Source organism: Cyprinus carpio, unplaced genomic scaffold, assembly GCF_018340385.1.
Source record: "Cyprinus carpio isolate SPL01 unplaced genomic scaffold, ASM1834038v1 S000006809, whole genome shotgun sequence".
In the NCBI taxonomy this organism is placed as follows: domain Eukaryota; kingdom Metazoa; phylum Chordata; class Actinopteri; order Cypriniformes; family Cyprinidae; genus Cyprinus; species Cyprinus carpio.
In genome coordinates, this window is record NW_024879395.1 from 182,736 (window position 1) to 210,632 (window position 27,897).

Here is a 27,897-nt window from a genome sequence, read left to right on the forward strand (position 1 = left end):
ATAAAAAAAAAAAAAAAAAAAAAAAGGAACAGTTTTAATTTGTCTGTCTCTGTCAGTAACCGATTCAGTTGAGGTTAGTGAATTTTTTAACAGACTGTTATCAGTGTGTTGAGGTGCTGTGAAGGTTATGGGGATCTTTTGGTTTTGTTGTCTTGATTTTTGTTCAGACTCTGTTAGACTTGGTCTCCTGCCCTGTATTTTCTGTAAACGCAGACTCTTACTGCAGGTAAAGACAGTAAGGAAATCAAATGAACTGAGAAGTTGTTAAATCTAATTGTTTTTTATTTTTATTTAATTTTTTACACACTTAAAGGCTAAAACTTTTTACATTAAATGTTAAAATGGCGTATGCATATTGTAGAAAAGATAATGTGCCATCTTAAATAAAAGATAAAACAGAAGATGCATTGCTATAGACATTATATTTACTTTTATCTACATAGTATAATGGTGAATAAAAAGTTTTATTTACCATTATTTTTTTGTTTTATATTAACAAAAATATTTATTAACTAAATAATTAAGTTGCTGTTTTGTCAGAAAGTCATTTTCAAATGCGTTAAGGATCAAATCCCAATTTTTTTCTGATTTACAAAAATTCTATGAAAAATAGGCAAGGCAAGTTTATTTATATGGTACATTTCACACACAAATTCGTTTTTCGTAAAAGTGCATAAAATAAAATAGTAGTAAAAAAATTAACAAAAAGAAGTAATAACATGTACAAATATATTCAAAAGTATAAAGAGATACAGTACACCAGGATGCAGAAAACAAACGGTTTGTGGAAATGAACTGAAAGTGTTCAAAACAAACAAAAGAAAAAAAAGTTACTGTAATCAACTGATCTATTGTTTCTAGACGGCACTGTTTCCATGTCCCAAATAGACACTTTATTACTCCCTTTTTTCCCCTAATGACCCTGAACGCCCAGTCAACCCTGTTTATACTAGAGCTAGGCTTTTCACAACAGCGATCAGAAATTATAAGTGCTTCACAGAAGTCTGGATTACTCTCTCTTTTTTAAACAAGATTGTTACATGGCAAGTAAGTTTTAACTTAAACTAGTTATTTGGGTTTTTAAATAAATTTGAATTTACAATATTTCAGATATGTTGTAGATATGTTTTATTCCTGTCTCACGAAGAAAAAAACAGGGTACTGCAAATACATTACCAAGTGTCAAGTCGTTGGACACTGGACAATCATCACGTAAACACGGTACAAATGTGTAAGGAACGACTTGCAGATACAAACGGGGTAAATTATGTTTTTTGTATGTGTTTGTCCTATAATAAAGTTAACATTGGCTGGCCGCATATCACGTTATTACATTATCAGCACTGTTGAAAACATGTTTCAGAAATACAGTGACACCCATAAAGATATTCTGGTATTTGTGGAGGTTGTCCGGAAGGAAATTGTTGCCATAGCCATGGGCATAGCTTGACATTTGGGCTATAGGGCAGTGCATCTCAAACTCTGAGGGTTTAAAAGAGACAAGGGAATCGTTGTTGGTGCAAGAGTGTCAAAGACATTATTCAATATAATCTGTGCATTATAAATGTTTTGTGTGCTATAAATGTTTAAAATGTTTGTTCGTATTACCTACAAACACATAAGACTCAATGCTAAAGAAATAATTTTAATTTACTTTTGTTATATTGTGCAATGGCAATTTCAATGGCTTGACTTCAATTGGGATGTTGCTATTTTGTCAGGCAGTCTTTCTGTCAAATTCAGTTTTCTAGAAATTCCCGAGAATTACGTAATTAAGGATTTTGTAATAAAAAAGCAGAGAGACTTAATGGAGTGAAGAAAATTAATGCCATTTCATTCATAGTAACACGTTGGTCATCCCCAGATCATACTGAATGGCTGATTGTCTTCACAAATCAATGCTTTACTGTATGCACTGGCATTTTTACTGCAGTATGTCAGAAGAGTTAGGAAATGACTGTCCATCTAAGATGAGTCTCCCAGAGGAAGAGAGGTAAGACTGTTTCTGTCTTCATTTAATTATTTCAAACTCTACTTTCTGTGAAGAACAAAACCTTGTCAACAAAGAGTGTTTAGTACATGATGTATTTTACATTTGGAAATACTGTGCAAATTGCCCAAAAGTATTGTATGTACTTATGGTTTAAAAATGAAAGAAGAAATAAAATTTATGTATGACAAACAGAGCTTTATAGATGTGTCACAGTTAACGTACTTCATAATTATAATGAATGTGCCCCTGCACACTACAGACACTACAAATTACTAAATATTAACATAAAAAATACTAGAAAAACTAGACAATATACATTTAAATTTTAAAGTGTTGAAATCTGAGAAAAAAAAAACAAACAAACAAAAAAACTCTTTCCTTAGCCTGTAAACATTTCCAGCCGTTCATTCACTGCATGCAGTTCAAATTGTTTTGCTGATATAACTAGTTGCTTTAACTTATTTATGGTATTTTTGTTGGTACTAATTCAATGCACATATGGATTCATTGTCGTAAAGTTTTAGAATCACAGGTGTTTTACAGGAAAGTGTGAATTGTAAAGGGTGAGGAACCAGCTTCAACTGGCTGTTAGTTTAACCATGATTTCATTGCTGCAGGCCTGATCATTTATTATGATGAAGTCTCAGACCAGGACATAGCTTGTGTTAAAGTTCTAAGTGTGGTGCTAAAATTCTTCATATTTAGATTCCTATTTTTTTCCCTCTCTCTGCTCTTTGTGTCATTAGTGTAAGATCGGGCTCACATGTGTTCAGCTCTGTGTCTCTTAAGAGTGACGGGTCAATTATTTCTCCACCAAACTTAAGTGAGAAAACACCATCATCACCTACCAAAAGGTATTTCATGTGTTTTACATTATAGTGTTACATTAGCTCCACTGTGGTGTACATGTATGTAAAACTTAATAAAACAATAAATCATAGAATGAAATCTAGAGCATCTGGAGCTTCTTTCCAATAATACAATTACACAGGTAGCCACTGGGGGACATAAATTCACCATGGAACATACATCAGGCAACTGAACATTCATACATGAGAAGGACAAATGCACAGCTATAGTGGATTTAATTACACTAAATCTCTTAAAATTAGACTGAAGCAGCTCCTGTAATAAAGTGTTTTCTTTCTCTCTCTGTTCTTCGTGTCATTAGTGTAAGATCAGGCTCACATGTGTTCAGCTCTGTGTCTGTGAAGAGTGACCATTCAAAAACGGATATACCCAACTTCAGTGAGAAAACTCCAACATCGCCTACCAAAAGGTTTTTTTTATGTGTGTTTGAATTATGAATTTGTGTTAACTGTGATAAAAATGACAAAATAAACAAAACTCTGAGAGTGTTGCATGGCTTTCATTCTTCCTATGTAATGATTATAATGTTTCTGCCTGCCTCCATTTGCAGCTTACCATATACCAACTTCTTTCATATTTTTCATATTTTTCTTTGTGATAACTCACTGGTGCTAAAATAGAGAGCTTCATGAACATTTAATGACCTCAGTCTGAACGTATTCATATGAGATCGAAGAACCTAATAAAGTGTTTTTTCTCTCTGTTCTTTGTGTCATTAGTGTAAGATCAGACTCTCATGTGTTCAGCTCTGTGTCTGTGAAGAGTGACTGTTCAGAAGGTAACAAAAAACCAAACTTCAGTGAGGAAACACCATCATCACCTACCAAAAGGTATTTCACGTGTCTCTTGTTGTTGATCACACAGACTGTTAAAAAATAAATCTTTGACAATATTTCACAACTACATTTCACATCAACCCTTTTTCTTTACTGATGAATGCTGGGTAGGAATAAAATATTGGTTTGATTGGTTGATGGTTTGACCCAAATGATGAAGACAGCTGTGATCCTGTTAGATTCCATGTGTTCTTTCATTCTTTCTTTCTTTCTTTCTTTCTTTCTTTCTTTCTTTTTTCCTTCCTTCCTTTTTTTTGGTGTGATTTAGTTATAAAGGACAGAAGACCACAATAAATATACAAGCAGAAAAAACACAAAAGCACAAAAGGGATTGAAGAGTGATGAAGAACAATGACTTAGAACTGGCAACTTTTCTTCTCAACAGGTGTGGACACAAGATACCACAGTTTACCTTGCACTGTTAAATTAACAACATAAGCTACCATGCCATAATTTGTAATTAATTTTTGCAAGAGAGTAAGCCATAACATTTAATTGGGCTTTTGCACATTTGCTGCTTTGAATAAAAAAATATAAAAAAACACTGATTTCAATATACCTTTTTATACTATTTTCAGCATGCCATTTATCTGCTTTTTCCAAAGGATATTTTTTGATATATCAATATATTGTCTAGAAACACACCATTTTTATTTTTATTTACTGTAAACTCTGGACAAATTTATTTTGCTAACAGGGTTCAATATGAGAAATCAGCCTCAGAATTCCAGACGTACCGCCTCCGTAAAGAGTTCAGTGAAAATCGTCTCTGGATCTTCCAGGTAGAAGGTCTTCCTTGGCTTTTTAAACAGCTTTCATTTTAGAACTATATAAAAAAAAATCACACAAAATTATAATGGTATAGCAGAGAAGTGTAATCTCTCATGTTAGGTTGTGTTACATTTTTAATCTCACAAATTTATCAAATAAAAAATAGGCTATTTATAAAAAAAAAAAGTCGTTTTGTCTATTTTATGTTCTGGTAAATTTGTAGTTAAATGTGTAACTAGCACAACTTCATTGATGTATGTACTGTTGCTTGACTGCAGTTCATTTTAGATGTAAAATGTATGTTTTAAGCATAAGATTAATTTGTTCTACTGCTTTTTTGTATGTTTTTTAGGATCTTGAGAACAAAATAGTTGTATTTCTGAAAAATCAGCTGGAAAAGTTAAAGAAAATATTACAAAAAGAGAACACACAGTACTTTGTGCAAGACTTCAATGAGGGCATGTGCAGTATCAAAGAAGCAGCTCTGGATATCACACTTTACTTTCTAAGAGATATGAAACAAGATAAACTTGCAGATACTCTAGAAGGTAAGATGCTCATAAAATAAGAATCTGACATATCGTCATGAATGCATTCTAAAAGAGGTACATACCTTTGTGCTTTTGCTCCTTTTTGTGTATTTAGATGAGCTCGTCCTTATTCATCAGCGACAGCTGAAATCAAACCTGAAGAGGAAGTATCAATGTGTGTTTGAAGGAATTGCAAAGCATGGTGATTCTACACTTCTGAATAACATCTACACAGATCTCTATGTCACTCTGGGTGGTAGTGAACAGGTCAATACTGAACATGAAGTAAGACAGATCGAGGTTGCTTTCAGGCGTCATGAATCACAAGAGATACAGGTTGAATGCACAAATTTGTTTGAAGCACCTGAACAAGACAAGGAGATCAGAACTGTACTGACAAAAGGAGTTGCTGGCATCGGAAAATCAGTCTCTGTGCAAAAGTTTATTGTGGATTGGGCTGAAGAAAAAGAAAATCAGGATATTAGCTTTGTATTTCCTCTTCCTTTCCGGGAGATGAACTTAAAGGAGGAAGAAAACCAAAGCTTGATGAGCCTTATAAGTCAGTTTTTCCCAGAGATAAAAGGACTGAACCTTACAAGAAGGAGTCAGTTCAAAGTCCTCTTCATCCTTGATGGATTGGATGAATGCCGACTTCCGCTTAACTTTGATGGTAATGAAACATGGCGTGATGTATCGTCACCAGCCTCTCTGGATGTTCTTCTAACTAACCTCATAAAGGGAAATCTGCTTCCTTCTGCTCTCATCTGGATCACCACCAGACCAGCAGCTGCCAGTAAGATTCCTCCTGACTGTATCGATCGGCTGACAGAGATACGGGGATTCAATGATGCACAAAAGGAGGAGTACTTCAGAAAAAGATTCACAGATGAAAATCAGGCCAACAAAATTGTTGATCTTGTTAAACAATCAAAGAGTCTGTTTATCATGTGCTACATCCCAGTTTTCTGCTGGATTTCAGCAACTGTTCTCCAGAACATTTTGGAAATTAAAAGAAAAAATTATATGAAAAATGCCAAGTTTGTTGATGCTTCAAATACTGAAGATACTCCCAAGACTCTGACACAAATGTACACTCACTTTCTCCGCTTTCAGATCCAGCAGAGCAGACGGAAGTATGATGTTTCCTGGGATAAAGATACCATCCTTTCACTGGGGAAACTGGCATTTCATCAGCTGGAAAGAAACAACCTGATCTTCTATGACACAGATCTGGAAGCTTGTGGTATTGACGTCTCTAAAGCATCGGTGTATTCAGGCATGTGTACCCAGATCTTTAAGGAGGAAACAGGGATCATTCTTGGTACCATGTACTGCTTTGTTCACTTGAGCATTCAGGAGTTTATTGCAGCCCTTTATGCACATCTGTTTCTAGACCTCAACAACAAAAGTGTCTTTGATCAAGACTCTAAAGAACAGGAAAACAAAAGTGAAATCTTGACTGATTTGCTCAAGACTGCAGTGGACAAGGCACTTGAGAGTGACAATGGACATTTGGACCTTTTCCTTCGATTCCTCCTCGGTCTGTCACTTGAGTCAAATCGTCCACTTTTAAGAGGTCTGTTAACTCAGCAAGACAGCAATGACCAGAGCTACAAGGAAATAGTTCAGTACATCAAGCAGAAATTAGACTCTAATCTATCTCCAGAGAGATCCATCAATCTGTTTCATTGCCTGAATGAATTGAATGACCACACTCTGGTGAAAGAGATTCAAAGCCAACTTAACAAAGGAAGTCTTTCGTCTGCTGATCTTTCTCCTGCCCAGTGGTCTGCTGTGGCCTTTGTATTGTTGACGTCAGAGGAGGAGCTGGAGGAGTTTGATCTACAGAAATTCAAGAAATCAGACGAATGTTTCTTTAGACTTTTGGAAGTTGTCAAAACCTCCAAAAGAGCTCTGTGAGTTATTTTTGCACTCATTTGAAAAGTACATTAAGTCACCTATAGTTAGTTCTGAATCTATAGAATGCATCTTTAATATCTATATACATACATAATATATCTTTCATATACCATTTAGTTCTAATGCTTGCTCAGTCAAATCAGATCACAAAGTGGAATTGCTTTTTCTTAATAGCTAGCAGAAAATAAGTGCAATTTGCCTCACTGACAATAGCAAAAATTGACAAAAAACAACAAAAATGAAAGCTTGGTACTTATCTAAATCAAGCAAACAAATGCTCTAATGAAAACTATAGAACTGTATTGATTAAATGCAGCCACTGAGAAGACATGTTTAATTTCTAAGTAACTGTTGAAAGAACAAGCAATAAATGCTCCACACACTTGCCATATAGTAGCCAGGTCTTGTTCTTTCTGTTTACGTACATGACATAACCACGCAAATGTGAATGATTAATATTTGTATTTAGCAAATATATGGTGTGTATTCAATTTCAGCTTGTTTGTTGGTATTTTCCTGTTGTAGGTTAAATGAATGTGACTTAACAGACAGAAGCTGTTCAGCTCTGGCTCCAGTTCTTGTATCAGACTCCAATCTGAAAGAGCTCAACATGAACCGTAATAACCTGCAGGACTCAGGAGTGAAGAAACTCTGCATTGGACTGAAAAGTACAAATTGTAAATTAGAGATATTGAGGTACATTATAAGACCACAGACAACAAGTGTAATTTGTTTTACATATTCTTTACAAGATGTGTTAATATAATGTATTGAAATACTGTCAATTAAGTTCATGTAAAGTCTAATAACTAATGCTCCTGTGAAAGACATGTAGGGTAGTGTTTACCAACCCTGTTTCTGAAGATAGATAACAGGGGAGTGTCTCAACAAAATCTGAACACATATGGTCACTAAAGATTTATTTGAAATGCACATTAATACCAGTTGGTAACATAGGTCATATTAGTATGTGTTAATTGTGGTACAGACTGAACGACTTTTTTGGGGGCCCCTTCAGGAGCATGTATTGTACATTTTCTACATTTTAGAATCTATACACATTGACAAGCTGTTTATTTTTTTAGGCTCAGTAAGTGTGATCTAACAGGGAAAATCTGTTCAGCTCTGGCTTCAGTTCTCCGTTCAGACTCCAGCAGTCTAAAGGAACTTGATCTGAGCAATAATAATCTGCAAGATTCAGGAGTGAAGCTACTCTCTGGTGGACTGAAAGAGAACTGTAAACTGGAAAAACTCAGGTGAGTTGATGTGTAACATATTGAAGGTCTCTAGGACTTTTTGTTTGCCTTATGTTCAGCCGGGCTGTACAGTGTGACATATGTTGCACATGCTAAGAACAAATCAGTCTGTGTGGTGAATAAATTTACTACAGTAGCATGTGTGCGATAAAATTTTGCAATGTGTATGAGCCTGTTTACAAACCTGTTGTCCAACACAGATCATTTAACGACGGGATTTCACTCCAAAGTGTTTTCAATGCTTTTTTGTGTTTTGAGGTGTTTTCATATCAGAGAATGAGGTAGAATACATATTATTTTGTAGTATTCTATACAGTGATAAAGGCTATGTTGATTAGCATTGCATTAAATATATGCTTGATTCTTATAAAATAACCAAGATGGATGGGTGAACATGGATAAACCATATATTGTCACAATTGTATGTTTATTTTCTTCATTAAGTAATCAGTTAAAAGTCTCTATCTGTGTTTAATTCAGCTGCAGCGAGAGCTGAATGCCTTTGTCAATTTTATGTTTTCCTGCAACATCATAAGTTAAATTACTTATGTCTCACTTGTGGAGTTTGTGCATAAAGGTTCCCTCTGGATTCCAGTATGAATAAATCAGACATTAAATTACACATATTTACTCACTAATGCTCATAACACCCTGTTTTGGGTAAAAATATGAAAAATATATCTTCTTTCTAAAGAATCCTCTCAGGGGATGCACAGTATTTCCTGACAAAAATTAAATTACTGTTACAGATTTGTTATTTTATTTTATTTTATTTTTTAATCTTAAATAATTAAATTTTATAACAAAACCTTACACTGTAATTATTTATAGTTCACCCTGCAGTTTTCTGAGAAATCTAATGCTGCTAATAATTAAATAGCCTTATATTCATTACTGGATACACTGCTTTGTATACTATAATGAAATATTATTACAATATTAATAATTCTCATTTAGTTTATTGTTATTTAGTGATAATAATAATCATAATTATGATTGGTCACATTGATATAGGAAAACAGTTTGACCAAATTGTGCAGCCCTATAAACTAGCACAACTAACCTGCTGTTATTTATTTATTATTTTTTTTTCCAAATAAAGAAAAGGTTTGTGTTTCTTATTAAATTTGGATTTTGTGTGCCATGTATGGAACAATAATTTCACATGCTCATTTACATGATAAACTGCACTTGTCGTTGTTTTCAGTGATGGTAACAGATGTTTTATTCTTGTGCTGTAATTGTGTGGCCTTTGGTACAAAAGTTTCATCCTCTACAGCAACAGTGCTATGAAAAGTGAACATACAGCCCTATTCAGTTATGAGTTTCTGTTTGAAAATATATATTTATTTTTTATTTAATTGATTTATTTTATAATCGTTTATTAAGCTGAATGTTACATTTTAATACATGTTCTAGACTCTCTGAGTGTAATGTAACAGAAGAAGGTTATAAAGCACTGGCTTCAGCTCTGAGATTAAATCCTTCACACCTGATAGAGCTGGATCTCACAGGAAATGATCCTGGACAATCAGGAGTGAAGGAGCTCAGTGATTTACTACATGATCCAAACTGTCAACTGCAGACACTAAGGTGAGACATAATGCAATGATGCAAAGTATTTGATATATAGGCAATTTATTTGTAAAAATATTTAATTAATACTGTTTCTTAAAGTATATTAAAGTTTATATTTAAATTCTCTTCTCCAGGTTTTTGGGCCCTGCCGCAGATGAAGCCTGTCAGTATGTGACAGGAATTGTGGGTAAAAACCTGTTACTCCTGAGAGATCTGAATCTGAGTGAACGTGAACTAGGAGACACACGAGTGAATCAGATCACTGCTCTACTGCAGGATAAACACTGTAAACTCAACACACTGATGTGAGTATATTTTACATTTATTATGGTACATTTAAAGTATCTTCAAGATATCATTATAATTAATACTCCTCATTGATCACTGAATGTTGGCATCAAGTATTTTGTGTTTGTAAATTCTCTCATGTTCATCATTTTAGGCTACGTGATTGTGGTCTAACAGAGGAAAGCTGTTCAGCTCTCGCTACAGTCCTAAGATCAAACCCCAGTCTGAAAGAACTTGACATGAGCAACAATAATCTACAGGATTCAGGAGTGAAGAAACTCCAGAATGGACTAGAAAATATAAAATGCACACTGGAAAAACTTGGGTATGTAAATTAAATTTAAATATTCTAATCCAAAAACATTTTATTTGGTTCATATTTAAAATGACTCTAGTAGACCAAATAGAAAGGTAAGATTCTTCTTATGTCAGCACTTATGAATAGTTTTTTTTTTTTCACTAACCCGAAGAGGTGCAAAAAAGTTCTAATCTTAACTTTTTAACAAAGCAATATGTATTTTAACAATATTTTATAATATTTTATAATAATAAAACAGAGATTTTTAATAATATTTATTATATAAAAGTATTATTATTATTATTATTATCATTATTATTATTATTGTTAGACACATCTCTTTTCTGCAGACTTTCAGGATGCAGTATCACTGAAGATGGTTATAAAGCTCTGGCTTCAGCTCTGAGATCAAACCCTTCACACCTGACAGAGCTGGATCTCAGAGGAAATGATCCTGGACCATCAGGAGTGAAGCAGCTATATGATTTACTACAGGATCCAAACTGTAAACTGAAGACACTGAGGTGAGTGATATTAAAATAATGAAGTCCAATAATTTTGAAACTTTTGCTGAAAGATTATTAAAGTATTAGATCACTTCCAAAATAAAAATGTCCTGATAATATACTCACCCCCATGTCATCCAAGATAGTCATGTCTTTCTTTCTTCAGTTGCAAAGAAATTACATTTTTTGAGGAAAACATTCCAGGGTTTTTCTCCATTTAATGGACTTAAATGGTTCCCAATGGTTTGAACTTTCAAATTGCAGTTTCAGTGCAGTTTCAAAGGGCTCTAAGTGATCCCATCCAAGGAATAAGGATCTTACTTAGCAAAACGATCAGTCATTTTCTTAAAAAAATAAATATTTATATACTTTTTAACCACAAATGCTCATCTTACACCATCTCTTTGATGCACATGCACATCGTCATACATTGCGTAATCACGTTGGAAAAGTTACATGTGGTTAGTTCTTTGTTTGTGTACTTCGAAATCCTCTTCAAAATCCTCTTATATTGTTATTTACCTTATTTTGTAAAGAACATCTAATTTTCTTTGCACGCTTGCGCATTTCATGTGTGCGTGATTATGTAATGCATGAGGTTGAGTTAGTGCAAGATAAGTGTCTTTCTCTGTTCTCACTCTCATGCTCTTAGGTACAACCCTTCTTGGATTCTTTGATTCTATCCCACTTCTGACACCATATTTAATGTTACGTCTCAAATGCAAATGTTTATCTTGGGATTAAAAGAGGTAACATTAAATTGATATATAGAAATAAGACAGGGAAATGAGTGGCAATGGAACACATGATGCGAAACTGCACTACAAGAAAGATTTATTGCCCCTAAGGAACTAGTTAAACAAACAAGACAAAGGAAAAGAAGGGAAGTTAAAGTGGCCCTTAAATCATAAAACAAAATAAAAGAAAAACCCCACTAAATCCCAAAACCCCTAAACTGTTAAAGAAAATGAAAGAAAAAGTCTTCAATGCAAAAGTGTCATAAACTACACTGAATATACAAAATCAAAGCATACAAAAAAAGTCCACACAAATAAACTAGTGTGTCTAATACATCAAATATCCCTACGTGCAGGTATGTAGGTCACGTGATTTACTAAACTTTTCCAATCCTTCCATGTCTTCCAAACCAGCGGTGAGCTGACAAAGACATCAGCTCACACAGTGGCATAGCCAGCCGTTAAAACCCAAGAGCGTAACACAAACACATTCAACGAGTGCACAAAACAATCACAATACAAAACGTCACACACTTCTTCCCGCTGATGTTCTCCTTTTGAACCTCTCGGACGAGAGCATGATTGGTGAAGGAAACATTTTGTCATAATTAACTAATGATTACTCACAGCACAGATAGCCAACAGAATCCAAGAAAGGCGATACCTAAGAGCATGAGAGTGAGAATAGAGAAGAGATGAAAATAAATAACATATGTACAGCACAAAAGGTCAAATAACATTTGTGGTTAAAAAAATTATATAAATTAGTTTGTTTTTTTCTTAAAAAAATTGATTGTTTTGCTAGATAAGAGCCTTATTCCTCAGCTGGGATTGTATAGAGCCCTTTGAAACTGCATTGGAACTGCGATTTGGAAGTTTAAACCATTGTGTACCATAAAAGTCCACTTTATGGAGAAAAATCCTGTAATATTTTCTTCAAAAACCTTAATTTCTTTGCAACTGAAGCCAGAAAGACATGCACATTGTAGATGACATGGGGGAGAGTAAATTATCAGGATTTTTTATTTTGGAAGTGAACTAACATTTTAAAATATATATGCAATGTATTTTCACATATTAAAGTGGAAAGATCTAAAAGCTTTGAAATTATAAAAGGCTCTGTCACAAGCATTTGAAAACAATTCATAATATGGCAGGTAATGTCAATGTACTTCTCCTCTCTGCAGGTTTTTGGGTCCTGCTGCAGATGAAGCCTGTCAGTATGTGACTGGAATTGTGGGTAAAAACCCGTTACTCCTGAGAGAACTGAATCTGAGTGAACATGAACTAGGAGACACACAAGTGAATCAGATCGCTGCACTACTGCAGGATAAACACTGTACACTCAAGACACTTCAGTGAATATAATTAATTTATTATTACATATTTAAAGTATCTTAAAGAAATCAAATTACCAAAACAAAATAATTATCAGAACCCACTAAATGTTGGCATCAAGTACTTTGTGTTTGTAAATGTCCCACTCATGTTCATCATTTTAGGCTGCGTAAGTGTGGTCTGACAGAGGAAAGCTGCTTAGTTCTCGCTACAGTCCTGAGATCAAACTCCAGTCTGAAAGAGCTTGACATGAGCAACAATAATCTGCAGGATTTAGGAGTGAAGAAACTTGGATTAGAAAATACAAACTGCACACTGCAGAAACTCAGGTGAGTTATTTAAGTCATAGTGTTAAACCATTTTTAATGCTAGAAAACTAAAGAAAGGGTAAAGATTTTTCTTCTTTAACAGAATTGTGTTTTTTTTTACAATTTAAAATAATTTCTCAACACAGTGTCAAGTTTTATATGTTTCAATTGTATTATGTAAGACATTTTAATTTGAACTTTTCTGAGACTCTCTAACTGCAGTATCACTGAAGAAGGTTATAAAGCTCTGGCTTCAGCTCTGAAATTAAACCCTTCACACCTGATAGAGCTGGATCTCACAGGAAATGATCCTGGACAATCAGGAGTGAAGGAGCTCATTGATTTACTACAGAATGAACATTATCAATTGAAAACTATCAGGTGATTAAAACCTCACATTTTTTGAACTTATTGAAAGACATGAAGTCCAATGTACTGTATGAAACTAGATAAATGGCTCAAATTGTCCACTGTGGAACTGGAATGACAGGAAGAGGAATTTACAGACTCTCAATACAAAGAATTTCAACACAATCACACCACTGAATTTAATTTAAAAAAGTTTCATGGAAAAATAATAATTGCTTTAATAATTTTAAAACAAATACATTCTACTGTAGAAATGCACAATACATAAAATTAAGATGAAATTGTATATAAATATATTTTTTATAACATAACAAAACATAATTTATTAAAAAAAAAACATTTCTTTAGGTTTCTGAAAAGTCCTGTTGCACAGGAAGCATGTGAGTATCTCACTAAAGTTCTGGGTAAAAGTCCATTACTTCTGACAGAACTGGTTCTGAGTGAAGATAAATTAGGAGATCTGGATAGCGAGAAATTATCTGCTCTTTTGATGGACTCTCATAGCAAAGTGGAGAAAATGAAGTGAGTGAACATGATTTTATATATTATATCTTCTGTTTATTCAGTGTAAAAAAAAAACCTGTTGGTCACGTGTGATCAGATATGAAGATCTGTTGATCTGATGTGTGTTGAATGTGTGCTGAATAATAAATAATGCTGTTTTTGTGTTTAGGCTGAATAATTGTGAGCTGACAGAGAAAAGCTGTTCAGTTCTAGCTACTGTTCTCTCCTCCAAAACCATCCTGAAAGAGCTGAACCTGAACAACAGCCGTGTGCTGGACTCAGGAGTCAAAGAGATCTGTGAGGGACTGAAGAATCCTGTGTGTGAGCTGAAGATACTCAAGTGAGTACATTTTACCAACAGCTACACTTAACACCACAGCAATCACAGGAATATTATATATTCATTCAGTCTGCTCAAAAATACTTTGCATTGTGATTATGTCTTTAACTCTAGTGTGATTTAGTCAATTTATGATTCAGACTATTGTGCAGTTATTAATTTGATCCACAGCGTTAATTTAATGAATGTTTTTATTTTCTGTAGACTTTCAGACTGCAGTATAACAGAAGAAGGTTATAAAGCTCTGGCTTCAGCTCTGAGATCAAACCCTTCACACCTGACAGAGCTGGATCTCACAGGAAATGATCCTGGACAATCAGGAGTGAAGGAGCTCAGTGATTTACTACAGGATCCAAAACTGTCAACTGAAGACACTGAAGTGAGTGTTCTTGATATAATAAAGTGCAATAGAACTAATATAACTAAAACTAGTAGTAGTAGTCAGTTGTCATGAGGATTAGTAATTGATTTTCAATAAAATTAGCTTTTATTTGACAACTTAATTGTTTTATACCACCAATGTTAAAAATAGAAAAATAGAAATTTGCAGCAAAATAGTATACATGGGAACAAGATGGATGTTGCGGCACAATTCTTTATTTTTCCCCTGATCTTGCGCACTCTGAGAGCCATGTTGTCCTCAGGCATTAAAGATGCACAGAAAGCACTCACCTCCAGTGATGCCAATTTAGCAATTTTGTTGCTAGATTTCACAACTTTTTTATTTTTTATTTTTATTTTTTAAAAAGCACTAGCAACAAAATTAGTTTCTTTTAATTGTATTCATCATCTTTTAGCAACTTTTGAAAAGTTGCTAACTCAAATTCTACAGTGCATGCATTGTCACCCTTAATGGCATGATTTTCACTCCAATTCTCTCTGTCACACACTCAGTCACAAGATATGGACACGTTCTGACTGAAAGAGTGCATTGTGTGTGAAATCATCTGCGGTGGAGGCTCAGCTGACTTCAACTGCAATAACATACATTCGAGACAAACTTATTTTGAAATCACTTAGGATTGTTACTCTGTTTCCAAAGAAATAGTTTTAAGACTGCAATGTGAGGCTTATCATTTAAAATATAATTTTTATCATAAAACCTGGTTTTGTCAAAATGTTGATCACACAGAAACTTTTGAAATGATTACTGGTCCTTTCACATACTTTCACAAAAGTCATTATATGGCCGGTAATGTCCTTGTACTGGTTCTGTCTGCAGGTTTTTGAGTCCTGCTGCAGATGAAGCCTGTCAGTATGTGACAGGAATTGTGGGTAAAAACCCGTTACTCCTGAGAGAACTGAATCTGAGTGAACGTGAACTAGGAGACACACGAGTGAATCAGATCTCTGCTCTACTGCAGGATAAACACTGTAAACTCAACACACTGATGTGAGTATTTTGTTTATTATGGCATATTTAAGCAGTCATACTGGGATGTTTTGGCTTCACTTTTCTATAGTGGAAGGAAGTGGAGACACGTCATCCATCTTTTTATTTTATTGTTATTATTTTTTATTTTTTTTTACAGTTTATAGGTGTGTCCCAATTCTCATACTTACAGTGTGCACTATTCCACTGTATGTTAACTCTGAAAATTCCAAAAAGAATAAGTGCATTTTAAATACCCAGATGATATACTTAAAGGGTTCCTCCACCCCAAAATGAAAATTTTGTCATTATTCACTTACCCCAATCTTGTTCCAAACCCGTAAAACTTTGTTCATCTTCAAACACAATTTAAGATATTTTGGATGAAAACTGGGAGGCCTGTGACTGTCCCATAGACTGAAAAGTAAGTTACACTGTCAAAGTCCAGAAAAGTATGAAAGACATCGTCAGAATAGTCCATCTGCCATCAGTGGTTCAACCGTAACGTTATGAAGCGACGAGAATACATTTGTAAGCGAAAAAAAAATTAAAAAAATAACGACTTTATTCAACAATTCCTTTGTCAGCAGTCTTCTCTGTGTCTCTCCATATCACTGTATGCTGTGTATGCTCTTCTGTATCAGCCGTGCCACAAGGATGCTCTACACGGTTGAGTGGACAGTGCATAACTATGGATTACTTTGGTTACTTTGGAAATGCAATAGGTTACAGATTACAAGTTATCTTATTTAAAATGTTGGAAGTAGGGTAACTATTTAAATGACTCTATTAATATAACTGATTACATTTGGTTACGTTTAGATTACTTTTTTATATTTCTAATGAATGTGTTCAAATGTTAACTATGAAAATTATCCAAATTAGATTGTTCATCTTTATCTTTATTATTATAGTTGTGATGTGGTTCTTTTAAATTTAAAATGATATTATGAACTTCATCTTTATGCATATAGTTATTGTTCTTGTTGTGAAAGGGCCTTAATGTTTCTGCCAGATATGAAGTATATGTTTTTCTTCTCTGATCAAAAGAGAAAAACAAATAAAATGCATTTAACATTTTTTGGTAAAAAATTTTCTTCTGTGTAATGAAATTGATTACTATTTAAAATATGTTTTTTGTAGACTGTCAGACTGCAGCATCACTGAAGAGGGTTATAAAGCTCTGGCTTCAGCTCTGAGATCAAACCCTTCACACCTGATAGAGCTGGATCTCACAGGAAATGATCCTGGACAATCAGGAGTGAAGGAGCTTAATGATTTACTACAGGATCCAAACTGTCAACTGAAGAAACTGAGGTGAGTGATTTTAGTGTGTTTTAAGCAATATTTTCTATACTTTCTAAGTTGAATAGTTGCAAACTGAATTGAATCCTGCTTCATCTTTTCTTCTGCAGGTTTTTGGGTCCTGCAGCAGATGAAGCCTGTCAGTATGTGACAGGAATTGTGGGTAAAAACCCGTTACTCCTGAGAGAGCTGAATCTGAGTAAACATGAACTAGAAGACACAAACATGAAGCAGCTCGCTGCTCTACTGCAGGATAAACACTGTACACTCAACACACTGACGTGAGCATTTTACATGCTCTAAAATGTTACATTGCTTTTAATAGTAATGTTACAGTAGTTGATAAAACTATTTTCTCTTTTGCCTGAATTAGAGACACAATAAAATTATGTATTTAAAAATGAATTGCTTTCTACCCAGAGCTCTATGGAAATGAGTGACATTTTTCAGTTGGCTAAACAAATTAAAAAAATATATATTTTCAGTTGTCAACAAATATTTCAGTTACTCTAGAGCAGCGGTTCTCAATTCCAGTCCTCGCACCCCCCTGCTCTGCTCATTTTGTATGTCTCTCTTATGGCTTTAAATGATTGTTTTATTCGAAGATAAGTGCCCTGCGAAGTGGACATCACAGGATATTCCGTCATGATTCTAGTTCGAAGTGAACCGATATGTTACATTCAGAGTGCATTTAAGTGTGCGAGACGTGAATTTAAATTGTATTTATTTACAGAGGTATATGATGTCACACTTGTGTGAAGAGGTTGTGCAGCGCATATCCGTGAATGAATGTTCCAAAGTGAGGTAAACTTCAACAGATTTCCCCTGCTCAGGGAGTAGAAAGTAATGAACACCGTGTAGGGACCATGTCAATGTGAACACCGTTCATACATGGAGCTCACTTCTAAAGAGCTGATTATCTGAATCAGGTGTGTTAACAAAGAGAGACGTGCAAAATATGCAGAGCTGGGGTGCGCGAGGACTGGAATTGAGAACCACTGCTCTAGAGGAAAAAACAGTTTGTAGAATTACAGTAGAATATTCTGAAAAGTACATTTTATGATGCTGAATTCTGAGCTGCATTAATTTATAAAGTGCTTTTCAAGTGGAAAAACTACTGTCATGGGACTCAAACTTTTAACTTTATTGGGTCATCATAGATCTGATTCATTGTTTTTTTTTCTCTCACTCTCTTCAGACTCAGTAGATACAGAAAAACAGAGAAACATCCTCACATCATCACTTAAACCAAAAAAACAAAACCAGATAAAACCTAACCTCAGTGAGAATGAACTACAAAACAGAGGAGTGAAGATCTTATTCATGAGTTCACATATTTGTGAAAAGGTCTTCAAATTATTTGTGTTTTATTTCAAACAACACCCAGGCCCTCATGAGTCATGAACATTTTTTGTCTTCATTTCACTAGGAGCTTTTCTCCAAAGGTCTTCAAATTTTATTTTTTTTTATTTTTTTTTGGTGATATGGTGAAATAAAAATGATCTCTCTTCCTTTGTTTATTTTTTTTGTTATGAAGTTTGCTTCTCTCTTATTTTCTGCTCTCTTTCTCAATGCAGGTTAAGATACTGTGATATGACAAATGAAGGTTGCTCTGCTCTGACTTCAGCTTTGCAATCAAACCCATCAAACCTGAGAGAGCTGGACCTGAGTGGAAATCCACTAGGAGTTGAAAACCTTGGTGTTCTGCTGAGGAACCCAGAATTCAAACTGGAAATACTAGCGTTAGTAACAGTTTACTGTTTAGGTGTATTTAAAGACAACACAACTCATGTTACATCATTTATAGCACTGCACATTCTGGAATTTCCTCAATGATCACACTTTATATTAGGTGTTTAACATTTTGACCCATTCAATTAGACTAAGTGGTCATTAAAAAGTCACACATTGGCTTTAACAAAGAGCAATTCTTTTTAATATATGTTGAATTAAATCTATGTATCCCCCAAAATGTTGAACAAACAAACACAGAAATGGTGAGACCATAAAATATCCAGAGTGCAAAACATTCTCACTCTTCACACATACTCTTACACAGACAGAGAGAAAATAAAATGAATGGCAATCTATGACTGTTAGCGTTACTGGAAAAATTATACTGCAAAAAAAGTTGGCAAAAAATAACAGTATAATATCTGAATAGATATACAAAGTATAACGTCTAAGCATAAAATCTAAAATTCTTACACATCAAATTAGACTGGGAATTAAACTAAAAGTCTGTAGCTCTTCAATAAGATAGTCATTATAGATCTGAGTCATTTCACTTTAACTTTTTATCTTCAGTATGTGTGGATGCAGTATTACAGAGAAACAGTGTCTAGTCTAAGTTCAGCCCTGCGTTCAAACCTTTCACATCTGCGAGAGCTGGACCTCAGTGAAAATGAACTAAAAAACACAGGAGTGAATCACTTATGTGACGCACTGAAGGATTCAAAATGTAAACTGGAGAGACTGAGGTGAGGAACATTTACATGCATGAAATAAACTATTCATTGTTTTGGTGTTTCACTAAGACAGAATGAAAAATGTTTGTTCTTTTGATCATATTTCTCCCAATCTAGGTTAGGATGCTGTGATGTGACAGATGAAGGTTGTTCTGCTGTGACTTCAGCTCTGAAATCAAACCCATCACACCTGAGAGAGCTGAACCTCAGTGGAAATCAACTAGGAGACTCTGGAGTGAAATACCTCTGTGATCTACTGATGAACCCACAATGCAAGCTGGAAATACTGGAGTAAGTAACATTATACTGTACAGCAGCTACAGTATGATGAAAGTTTATTATGCTGTAACTAATGGTTTGATGATTTAGTATGTGTCAGTAGCAAGAAATTTAAACTCTGAAACATTTGAAACTTTGTAACTAAAATTTGTTGAAAATTGTTTTATATGCTGAAATGGGACAAATCTTTACTGTGAAATGAGAAAGAAGTGACAATAGACTAAAACAGTCTAACATGAATGGCGTTAGATAATTTTGGCAGAGTTACATGGTTTTCCAGCACTATAGACCTTTTGACTGCATCTACATTTATTAAGCAAAATTAGTATTTAGTGGTGGTAAACTACACTCAACAAAATTTGATTAATGTACCAAATTTCCTTGTATTTTTTTATTGTTATATAGTTAATCCTGTATCTCAATTTACATGAATAATATGTAGGTGATTATACAATTACGTTCCCATATATTAGCTACTGTATTACATACATCAAGTAATTAATCAATTAACAAATTAATTCAAAAAAGAAAGTGACTGTATGGCATTTATCCAGTATGTATTTAATTCACACATGAACTGAACATAGGTTTGATTCATTGTCTTTTCTCTTTCTGTCTTCAGTCTGTGTGGATGCAGAATTACAGAGAAACAGTGTCTGATCCTGATTCTAGGTCTGTGTTCAAACCCATCACATCTGAGAGAAACCAAACTCAGAAACAAACAAAAAAAAAACTCAGGAGTGAATCACTTATGTGATGTACTGAAGGATTCACACTGTAAACTGGAGAGATTGAGGTGAGGAACATTCAAACACAAGAATCAAATTGTTTAAAATCACTTCGACAGGTATAACCTGACATTTTAAGGCCCTAATATATTTGAAGTAAAACTGAAGAACATATGGATATGACGTCATTTCAGATTGGTTGAATTCACCCTACTCTGTTTTCCATGAAGATGATATACCGTTATGGAATAAGAGGTTTGTTTGTCTCATTTCCCCTGTTTTAGGTTAAGATACTGCGATATAACAGATGAAGGTTGTTCTTCTCTGACTTCAGCTCTGAAATCAAACCCATCACACCTGAGAGAGCTGGATCTTAGTGGGAATAAAGTAAAAAACAAAGGAGTGAAGCACTTATGTGACATACTGAAGAATTTAGACTGTAAACTGGAGAGATTGAGGTAAGAAGCCTTTGTTCATTAGAGGTGCTCCTGGAGGCCAACTTTTTGCAGAGTTTAGCTCCAACCTGTTCCAACACACCTGTCTGCTGTAATCTTAAATATATTTAATTATATGCTTCAGGTGTGTTTAATTAGAGTTGAAACCAAAATGTCCTACTAAAGGACACCGTGGCCCTCCAGGAGCAGGATTGGACAAACCTCTGATCTACAAGAATCAAATACTTAGTTACGTAAACAGTTTAAACCAAAACACTTTACACTCAATATCACTTAAATATTTCACATTTTATTTCAGGATGCATCGTGAAGGTTTTTTTTTTTTTTCTTTTCATGACATGAATTTTGAAGACATAAAATTCCCTTTTTTTATTAATTCAGTGATGAGATGGTCATTTGGTCATTAAATGACCTGATGTTCTTTTCTTTTTTTTAAGGGACTAGGAACATTTCAAGGAATGAAAATTGCAAACAATCACATTAATTTTTGGCAGAAATAAAAAACTAAATCCAAAAAAGCCCAACCCCCCCCCCCCCCCCCCCCCCCCCCCCCCCCCCCCCCCCCAAAAAAAAAAAAGAAGAAAAAAAGAAAGATTTTTTTTTTTTAGACCAGGTTGCTTATTATTCTAGTGAAATCTTAAGACACTCAGCAGATTAGATTCCCATTTAAATTATTGATTTCACTTGTGAAATTTTGTTAATTTAAAAAAACTGGGTTAAAAGTGGAAGTCTCTTCCTCTGTCTTTTTCTAGCCTAAATGACTGTGGCATATTTTTTAATGCTTGTTTGGCTCAGCATTTGGCTAAGACGAAAGCTTTGCATTTTTTAAAAGAACTTGATCTGAAAAAGAATAAAATAGGAAACTCAAGGAAGCAGCTCAGTAAAGCACTTAAAGACTCCAACTGTAACCTGAAGTGAGTAAACATGTTTTGTCATGTCATATTAACATGATAACTAATAAGATTACAGAAGTTTAATATTAGTGTGATCTGTTACACTTGTTATTAAAAAAAAGTAATTGAAATACCGTAATATTCAACTTATTACAGCCAACACTGGTTATTTTCTCTTTTGACTTCTCCTTAACAGCCTAGACAGTGAACAGCGGCTGTTCAGATCTGGTTGGTTTTACATTGTGAAATCAACAGGACTGGACCAGACACCATCGGATGAGGGACCACAAAAATGAAAATAAGTATTTGTATTGCTTTTAGAACAGGAACATCAATTCATAAATATAAACTATTCAAAACCAACAGCTAAACCTGCAGCATTTAACAAAGGTAAAATGTATTGTAGTAGCTTAAATGTTTTGCTATTTGAATAATTCCTAATGCATAAAGGTGGAACAAATTACAAATGAAATAAAGCAGCATTACAGAGCAAAAAGAAATAGAGCAAAAGGGCTAAAATATATCTAAGCCAAATATAAAATGAAAGATGATAGTAGGCATCATTATTATTATTGTTTTTTATTGTTATTATTGTGCAAATGACATTTTTTAAGTGAAGGCTCAATTTTTATGGAATAGTCTTCCAATCCACAGAACTGTCTCTGTTTTTAAAATGTTTTTATTAATTAGTTCATTCTTGACAGCGTATTGTTTTATTGAGTGCCTTTGCATTTTAATTGTGTATTTTGTGCTTGATTTATTCAGCTGTAAAGAGCTACATGTCTGTTTTATTAACACCAGTGTGCCCATACTTCTTTTAAGTACTTGAATTTCAGACACATGGATTCAAGGACTGGAAAATGGGAAAACAAACATAGGTCTTACTAAAAAAAAAATTTAGAGAAAAATGGTGCTATTACAGAAGCTGACCTTTATGCACCGCCAAAGCCAGAATGAAAGCGCTACTTCAAGAAAACCTGGAAAAGTAGCATGAGTGGATCGAATGTAGCCTATCGTGAGCCACAATATTGCCTATTAGACAGTCATCAACTCTTGGTGATTTTACATTAGTGCTTGATCATACGTGAGTGTTGAGAGTCACAGATATTGTTTTTTTAAGAGTATGAAGATGTTTTAAGAGACTTTATCACACTAAAAAGTCTGAGAGATGTCTTTTAATTACTTACTACTTTTGTGTACAATAAACAAAACAACTGTGGACAACACCTTTGCATTATTATGTGCTTTATAAATGAACTGGATCTGGAAGTAGATTGTGACCTTGCGCAGACAGCCCTTCATGGTGAACCTGTGATAAGCATGGTGCAATTTAGCTTAGTGTCAGGGAAGAGCACATTCAGTGCTTGACTCAGGGCAAATATTGTTATTTAGTGCAAAAGAGCTCCATCTATGTCAGTAATTGAATTTGCATTTTCATTCAGCATGTCTGCCATTTTTGTTCGATTTCAAAGGTCCTGACTGAGATTCAGTCAGTCAGGACATCTGAAAACACATGAGGAGCTCCACACTGGATAGAAGCAGGCACATGTGATCAGTGTGGGAAGAGTTTTTACATATTTACTGTAAATGGTCTTCTTATTTTTAGGGAAAGATGATGCTAGAGTAGGTTAAAGAAGCAGTACAAGACGGCCAGCATGTAAAAAGAGCCCAACACAGGAAATTCCAATCCTCTCACTTCAGCCATAAAAGCCATAATTGCTGTCAGTGTGGCACTCTGCCTAGTTTCAAATAAAGAAACAGTTGTGGAGGCAGCACAAATGAGATATTCTCAACAGAAGGAACCCCTCCAGAATTTCAGTGTAGGCAGTTAACCCAGGATAAATGGGTCTGAAAACAAGTACATCTCTTGGAAATCTGTGAGGAGAGGAAAACATGTTTACACCCCGAACTAAAATAGGCATGCACATTGGTTGGCATCAGAGATGTGGATGTTAAACTAACAGTGTTGCATTTCTTTAGAATTTACTTTGTATACTGCATGTTGAAGCTCATTTAAACAAACAAAAAACAGCTGAGGCAAACTACACCATCAGCATAAATCTCTTCATTATATTCTGATAAACCATGTAAAAACAACCTAAAACCAAAAACGTGAACAAAAGCTCTACCACTTTGACGTACAAGTGCAGATGTAAAGATAACTGTCATCTAGCTTTGTAACTGCTACTGCTTTGATTCTCTTCTCCTTGTGTTGCTCTTGCAAGTAAATAAAGAGAGAAATCTAATTTGTTTTTACTTTTATTTAATTTTTATATTTGTTCACAGACTAATCACTGACTCAACTTGTTTTATCTACCATTTTTATTCTAGGACAAGGACAAAAATATGAGAATGGAGGAAAACTATTTTACTTTTGTGCTCCCTCTATATGTTTTTTGTTCACTTGCAGAATGCACAGTTTCTCAGGGTAACACAAAAACCTTTGTCAGCAAATGTTTATGCAAAAAAAAAAAAACATTGTCAAACGTTGTCAAGTGAACAAAAGTTCATCTTTAGGCCGAGCGGTTTCAACTTTCATCCTTAAGTTTGTTACCAGAGGTTGGCTGTTGCTCTTTCATACTAGAAGGCCTACAGTATATGGTGAAGGTGAACGTTCAGGTTGACGTCATAGAGTTCGTTTTTTGTTTTTTAATATTTTTTTCTGAAAGTTTTCTGAACTCAGGTGTAGGACCGAAGCTCAAAGTGCAAGTAAGAGGTAGTCTGAATTTGTTTGCAATGTATGGTGGAGGTGTAGGAGAACAAAATCGGCAACAGATGTTGGGTGCATCTTAAACGGAAGGCTGCATATCGACTCTAGGTTGTCACGTCATAAACCTCCAAATTATAATTTTCTTGTTCCCTGTCCGCGGAGAACGAAACATTTACAAGGTATAGCTACATTCGCACTTACTAGATAGATCGTCTTATTCTAGCGTTTAATGCTGAGCAGGACTCTAGCATTGAAGGTTTAGGAAGAGCATGTGATCGCTTGCATCCAGCTTTCTGTTTGACAAGCACCCATATTATTTTTCTCTCTGTTGGTGGCGGTAATGCACCTGCAACCGCGAAGGAACCAGAAAAGAAAGAAGAAAGAAGCGGTCTCCACGCGCAGCGCCTTATTCACTCACTTAGCAGTGAATCTTCTGAGGTGAGGAGGGCTTTTATATATTATACAATCATAAACATTATCCTATCATGACACAGGTAACCATTTTCGAAGCCATTTTGGTACTGTTTTTCGCGGATTATAGCGCTATTTGTGGGTCTTTTCAGGGTCTGCTGACTAATATAAACATAGGGGGATATATCGTAAACAATTGGGAGGAATAGTTAAGACACCTCCTGTGATTCGGAATAATTGTCTGGACGTTTGATTCTATTCCCATTTTCTCTTATTCCTATTTTTAAAATTAACTTTTGCAAAATAAATTTAAGTTAGGTACTTTACGTCCTTGTACAATTAATGTATGTAAGGGTTAATGCCTAAAATACTTTCTATTGAGCCCGTGTGAGGACTTTATAAATTTATTACAAGAGGGGGTAGTTTGACATAAAAACTGTGTGTATGTGTCTAATTTTGTTGAGGATTATTATAATGGGCCACTAAATTCGTCATGCTATTAATATGTCATGGTGGGGACATTACAAATTAAGGGGAAAAAAAAATTATATTCATTATTACAAAATTATTTCCATATTGTTTTATTATTAATTTAATATATATTATGACTAAATATTTTTTGTTACCCATGCACTTGTTGGACCTTTTCAAAACAAACCTTGATCAATGAGACAAACTTGGCTGTCATCCTTTTGCCATTTTTAAGCCGAGCGATGATTATATCCCTACTAAAGCAATACTCAGTCTAAAAGCGTTTTAATTTATTTTTTTTAAAGATATTTGAAACAACAAATCTGTGGTTCTTTTTATGCGTGTCACATCATATGGACGTTATGAGACACTAACCGGAGCATAAAATGTGTAGTTTTTGCTTTAAAGAAAAAGTTAGAAGTATTTTTATAGAACTTTTGAGTGTCAAAGAAAGTAAGAAAATGTAATTTTTGATGCAAACAATATCACTACAGTAATGAAAAATATTATCAATAAAATGTATTAATTTAGTCAGTATGTTAATGAAACTTTCTATATATATATATATATATACATACACACACACATAAAATGTAGGAGTTTCTATGGTTTTAGAAATCTTTAGATGAAAAAATATGATTGCCATTTACTTAATATAGACACATGTAAAATTATGTCTGAGATATTTATTAACATTTTTATGCTTAGCTTTTTCATTTATAAAAGTTGTAATTTATTAAATTCATGCTTGAGGCAAAGTGAAAAAAAAAATGTTAGAGAAAACATGAATTTTCAATTATCATATGTGAAGAACGCTAAAAACTAATACATAGTTAATTTAAAATTAGTTAGTTAAAAAGATTTAGCTAAATAAAATTAGCCTAAATGTTCAAGATATAAGTTCAAAGTTATGGCACTATTAGTCTCCGCCATAGCTAGACCTACAGACGGACGTTATAGAGGTCTGGGAGCCATGGGCCACTTTGAATGACCACCAAGGAGGCATAATAGACTGACCAGATAAGCAACTGATCATGATTCGCTTTATGCCATCAATTATACAGACCTAGTCTATGCTGTAAACTTTAAATGTTTCACATACAGGGATTTTCCTGCATAGAGAAATGTAAGGCGGTCCTTTCTGTCATTCTTCGTCCTGCTTCTGGCTGTCGACAAACTCAAACAGACAGTCATGTGCAAGTTTCACTTCACAGCGTCCATTAGGGCACAATTGATGATATGTGATTGTCATGTGCATCTTATCAAAAAAACCACTTCTATCATCAGTAAAAAAAACTAAACGGAGCAACATATGGACAAACTTTTACAAAAAAAAAAAATAAACAAACAACAATCTACTACTACTACATAAAACAAAACGAAATCAAACCACAATCATGATTAGGCAAAAGCTGCGATAGTCATGTGCGTGTTGTCAGTGAAGCAAGGTCTGTGATCAGTAGTAAATCTCCATCTGAAGGCGAGAGGGCGCTCTCGTGCTGAAACTCCAAATATGCCACACAGAATAGGCTTATTGGAAGTTACCTAGCCGGGACTATTTTCAGGTGCTGAGGAATTAACTCTTTGGTCATTTTTGAGCAAGATGCTAGCAGTCTAATCAGATTCAATGATCTATGCTAAGTTAAAGGGGTACTCCATCCCAGAATGAAAATTGTGTTATTAATCACTTATACTCCCCATGTCGATTCCAAACCTAAAAAAGCTTTGTTCGTCTTCAGAACACACAATTTAAGATATTTTGGATGAAAACTGGTAGGCTTCTGAGACTGTCCTATAGACTGAAACCCAGTAAGTAACACTGTCAAGGTCATTTTGCAGTGGAGTAACCCTTTAAGCTAAAAGTGCTACATGAGATCCGGATCGGCTGAATGGATCGAAAATGGTAAAACTCAGCTCTTTTAACTCTAGGGTGAGTTGGAAAATGAGCCTATTTTTTCAAAAAATAGTGGAGTATTCTTTTTTAAGTGTGCAGCCCTTAACGTCCATTAGGGCTTTCAGTCCAAAAGTGCACATACTTTGAGAAATATTGACACATTTACTTAATATTTCTTAAGACAGAATGGTCATTTCTTTTCATTTTCCACTGAATTATGCAATCTGGTGAGCATTAGTGGCTTTCAGAGCTCTCTCAGTATGTTTATTCTTCCGTGATCACTGTTATAAGCGCCAGAGCAAGCTCATTACGCTGTTCATATGTTCCTCCTCGAGATTACTGCGTTCATAACCCACCCTGTCTCTTCCTGACAACGAGGTTCCATTACACTTCCATGTTCCTGTACACAACAAATCCAGAGAAACAACTGTCTCAGCTCCTGCAGCCTTATTCTCAATTTTTTTTTTTT

General features: G+C 34.5%; 1 protein-coding gene and 1 long non-coding RNA gene across 2 annotated transcripts; both read left to right on the forward strand.

Annotated features, from left to right (window-relative positions):
• Positions 1 to 4,372: 4,372 nt before the first annotated feature.
• On the forward strand, positions 4,373 to 21,181 carry LOC109077470 (NACHT, LRR and PYD domains-containing protein 3-like). Its single transcript, XM_042756170.1, has 12 exons — positions 4,373 to 4,481; positions 4,823 to 5,018; positions 5,116 to 6,916; positions 7,446 to 7,616; positions 8,006 to 8,176; positions 9,596 to 9,769; positions 9,889 to 10,059; positions 10,691 to 10,864; positions 16,958 to 17,131; positions 19,705 to 19,878; positions 20,489 to 20,662; positions 20,879 to 21,181. The coding sequence occupies exons 2-12, from the start codon at positions 4,931 to 4,933 to the stop codon at positions 21,054 to 21,056; spliced, it is 3,450 nt and encodes a 1,149-aa protein (XP_042612104.1). The 5' UTR covers positions 4,373 to 4,481; positions 4,823 to 4,930; the 3' UTR covers positions 21,057 to 21,181.
• Positions 12,882 to 14,699, forward strand: LOC109077474. Its single transcript, XR_006159988.1, has 3 exons — positions 12,882 to 12,941; positions 13,086 to 13,250; positions 14,647 to 14,699. It is a non-coding gene; the product is annotated as an uncharacterized LOC109077474 (long non-coding RNA).
• Positions 21,182 to 27,897: the final 6,716 nt, after the last annotated feature.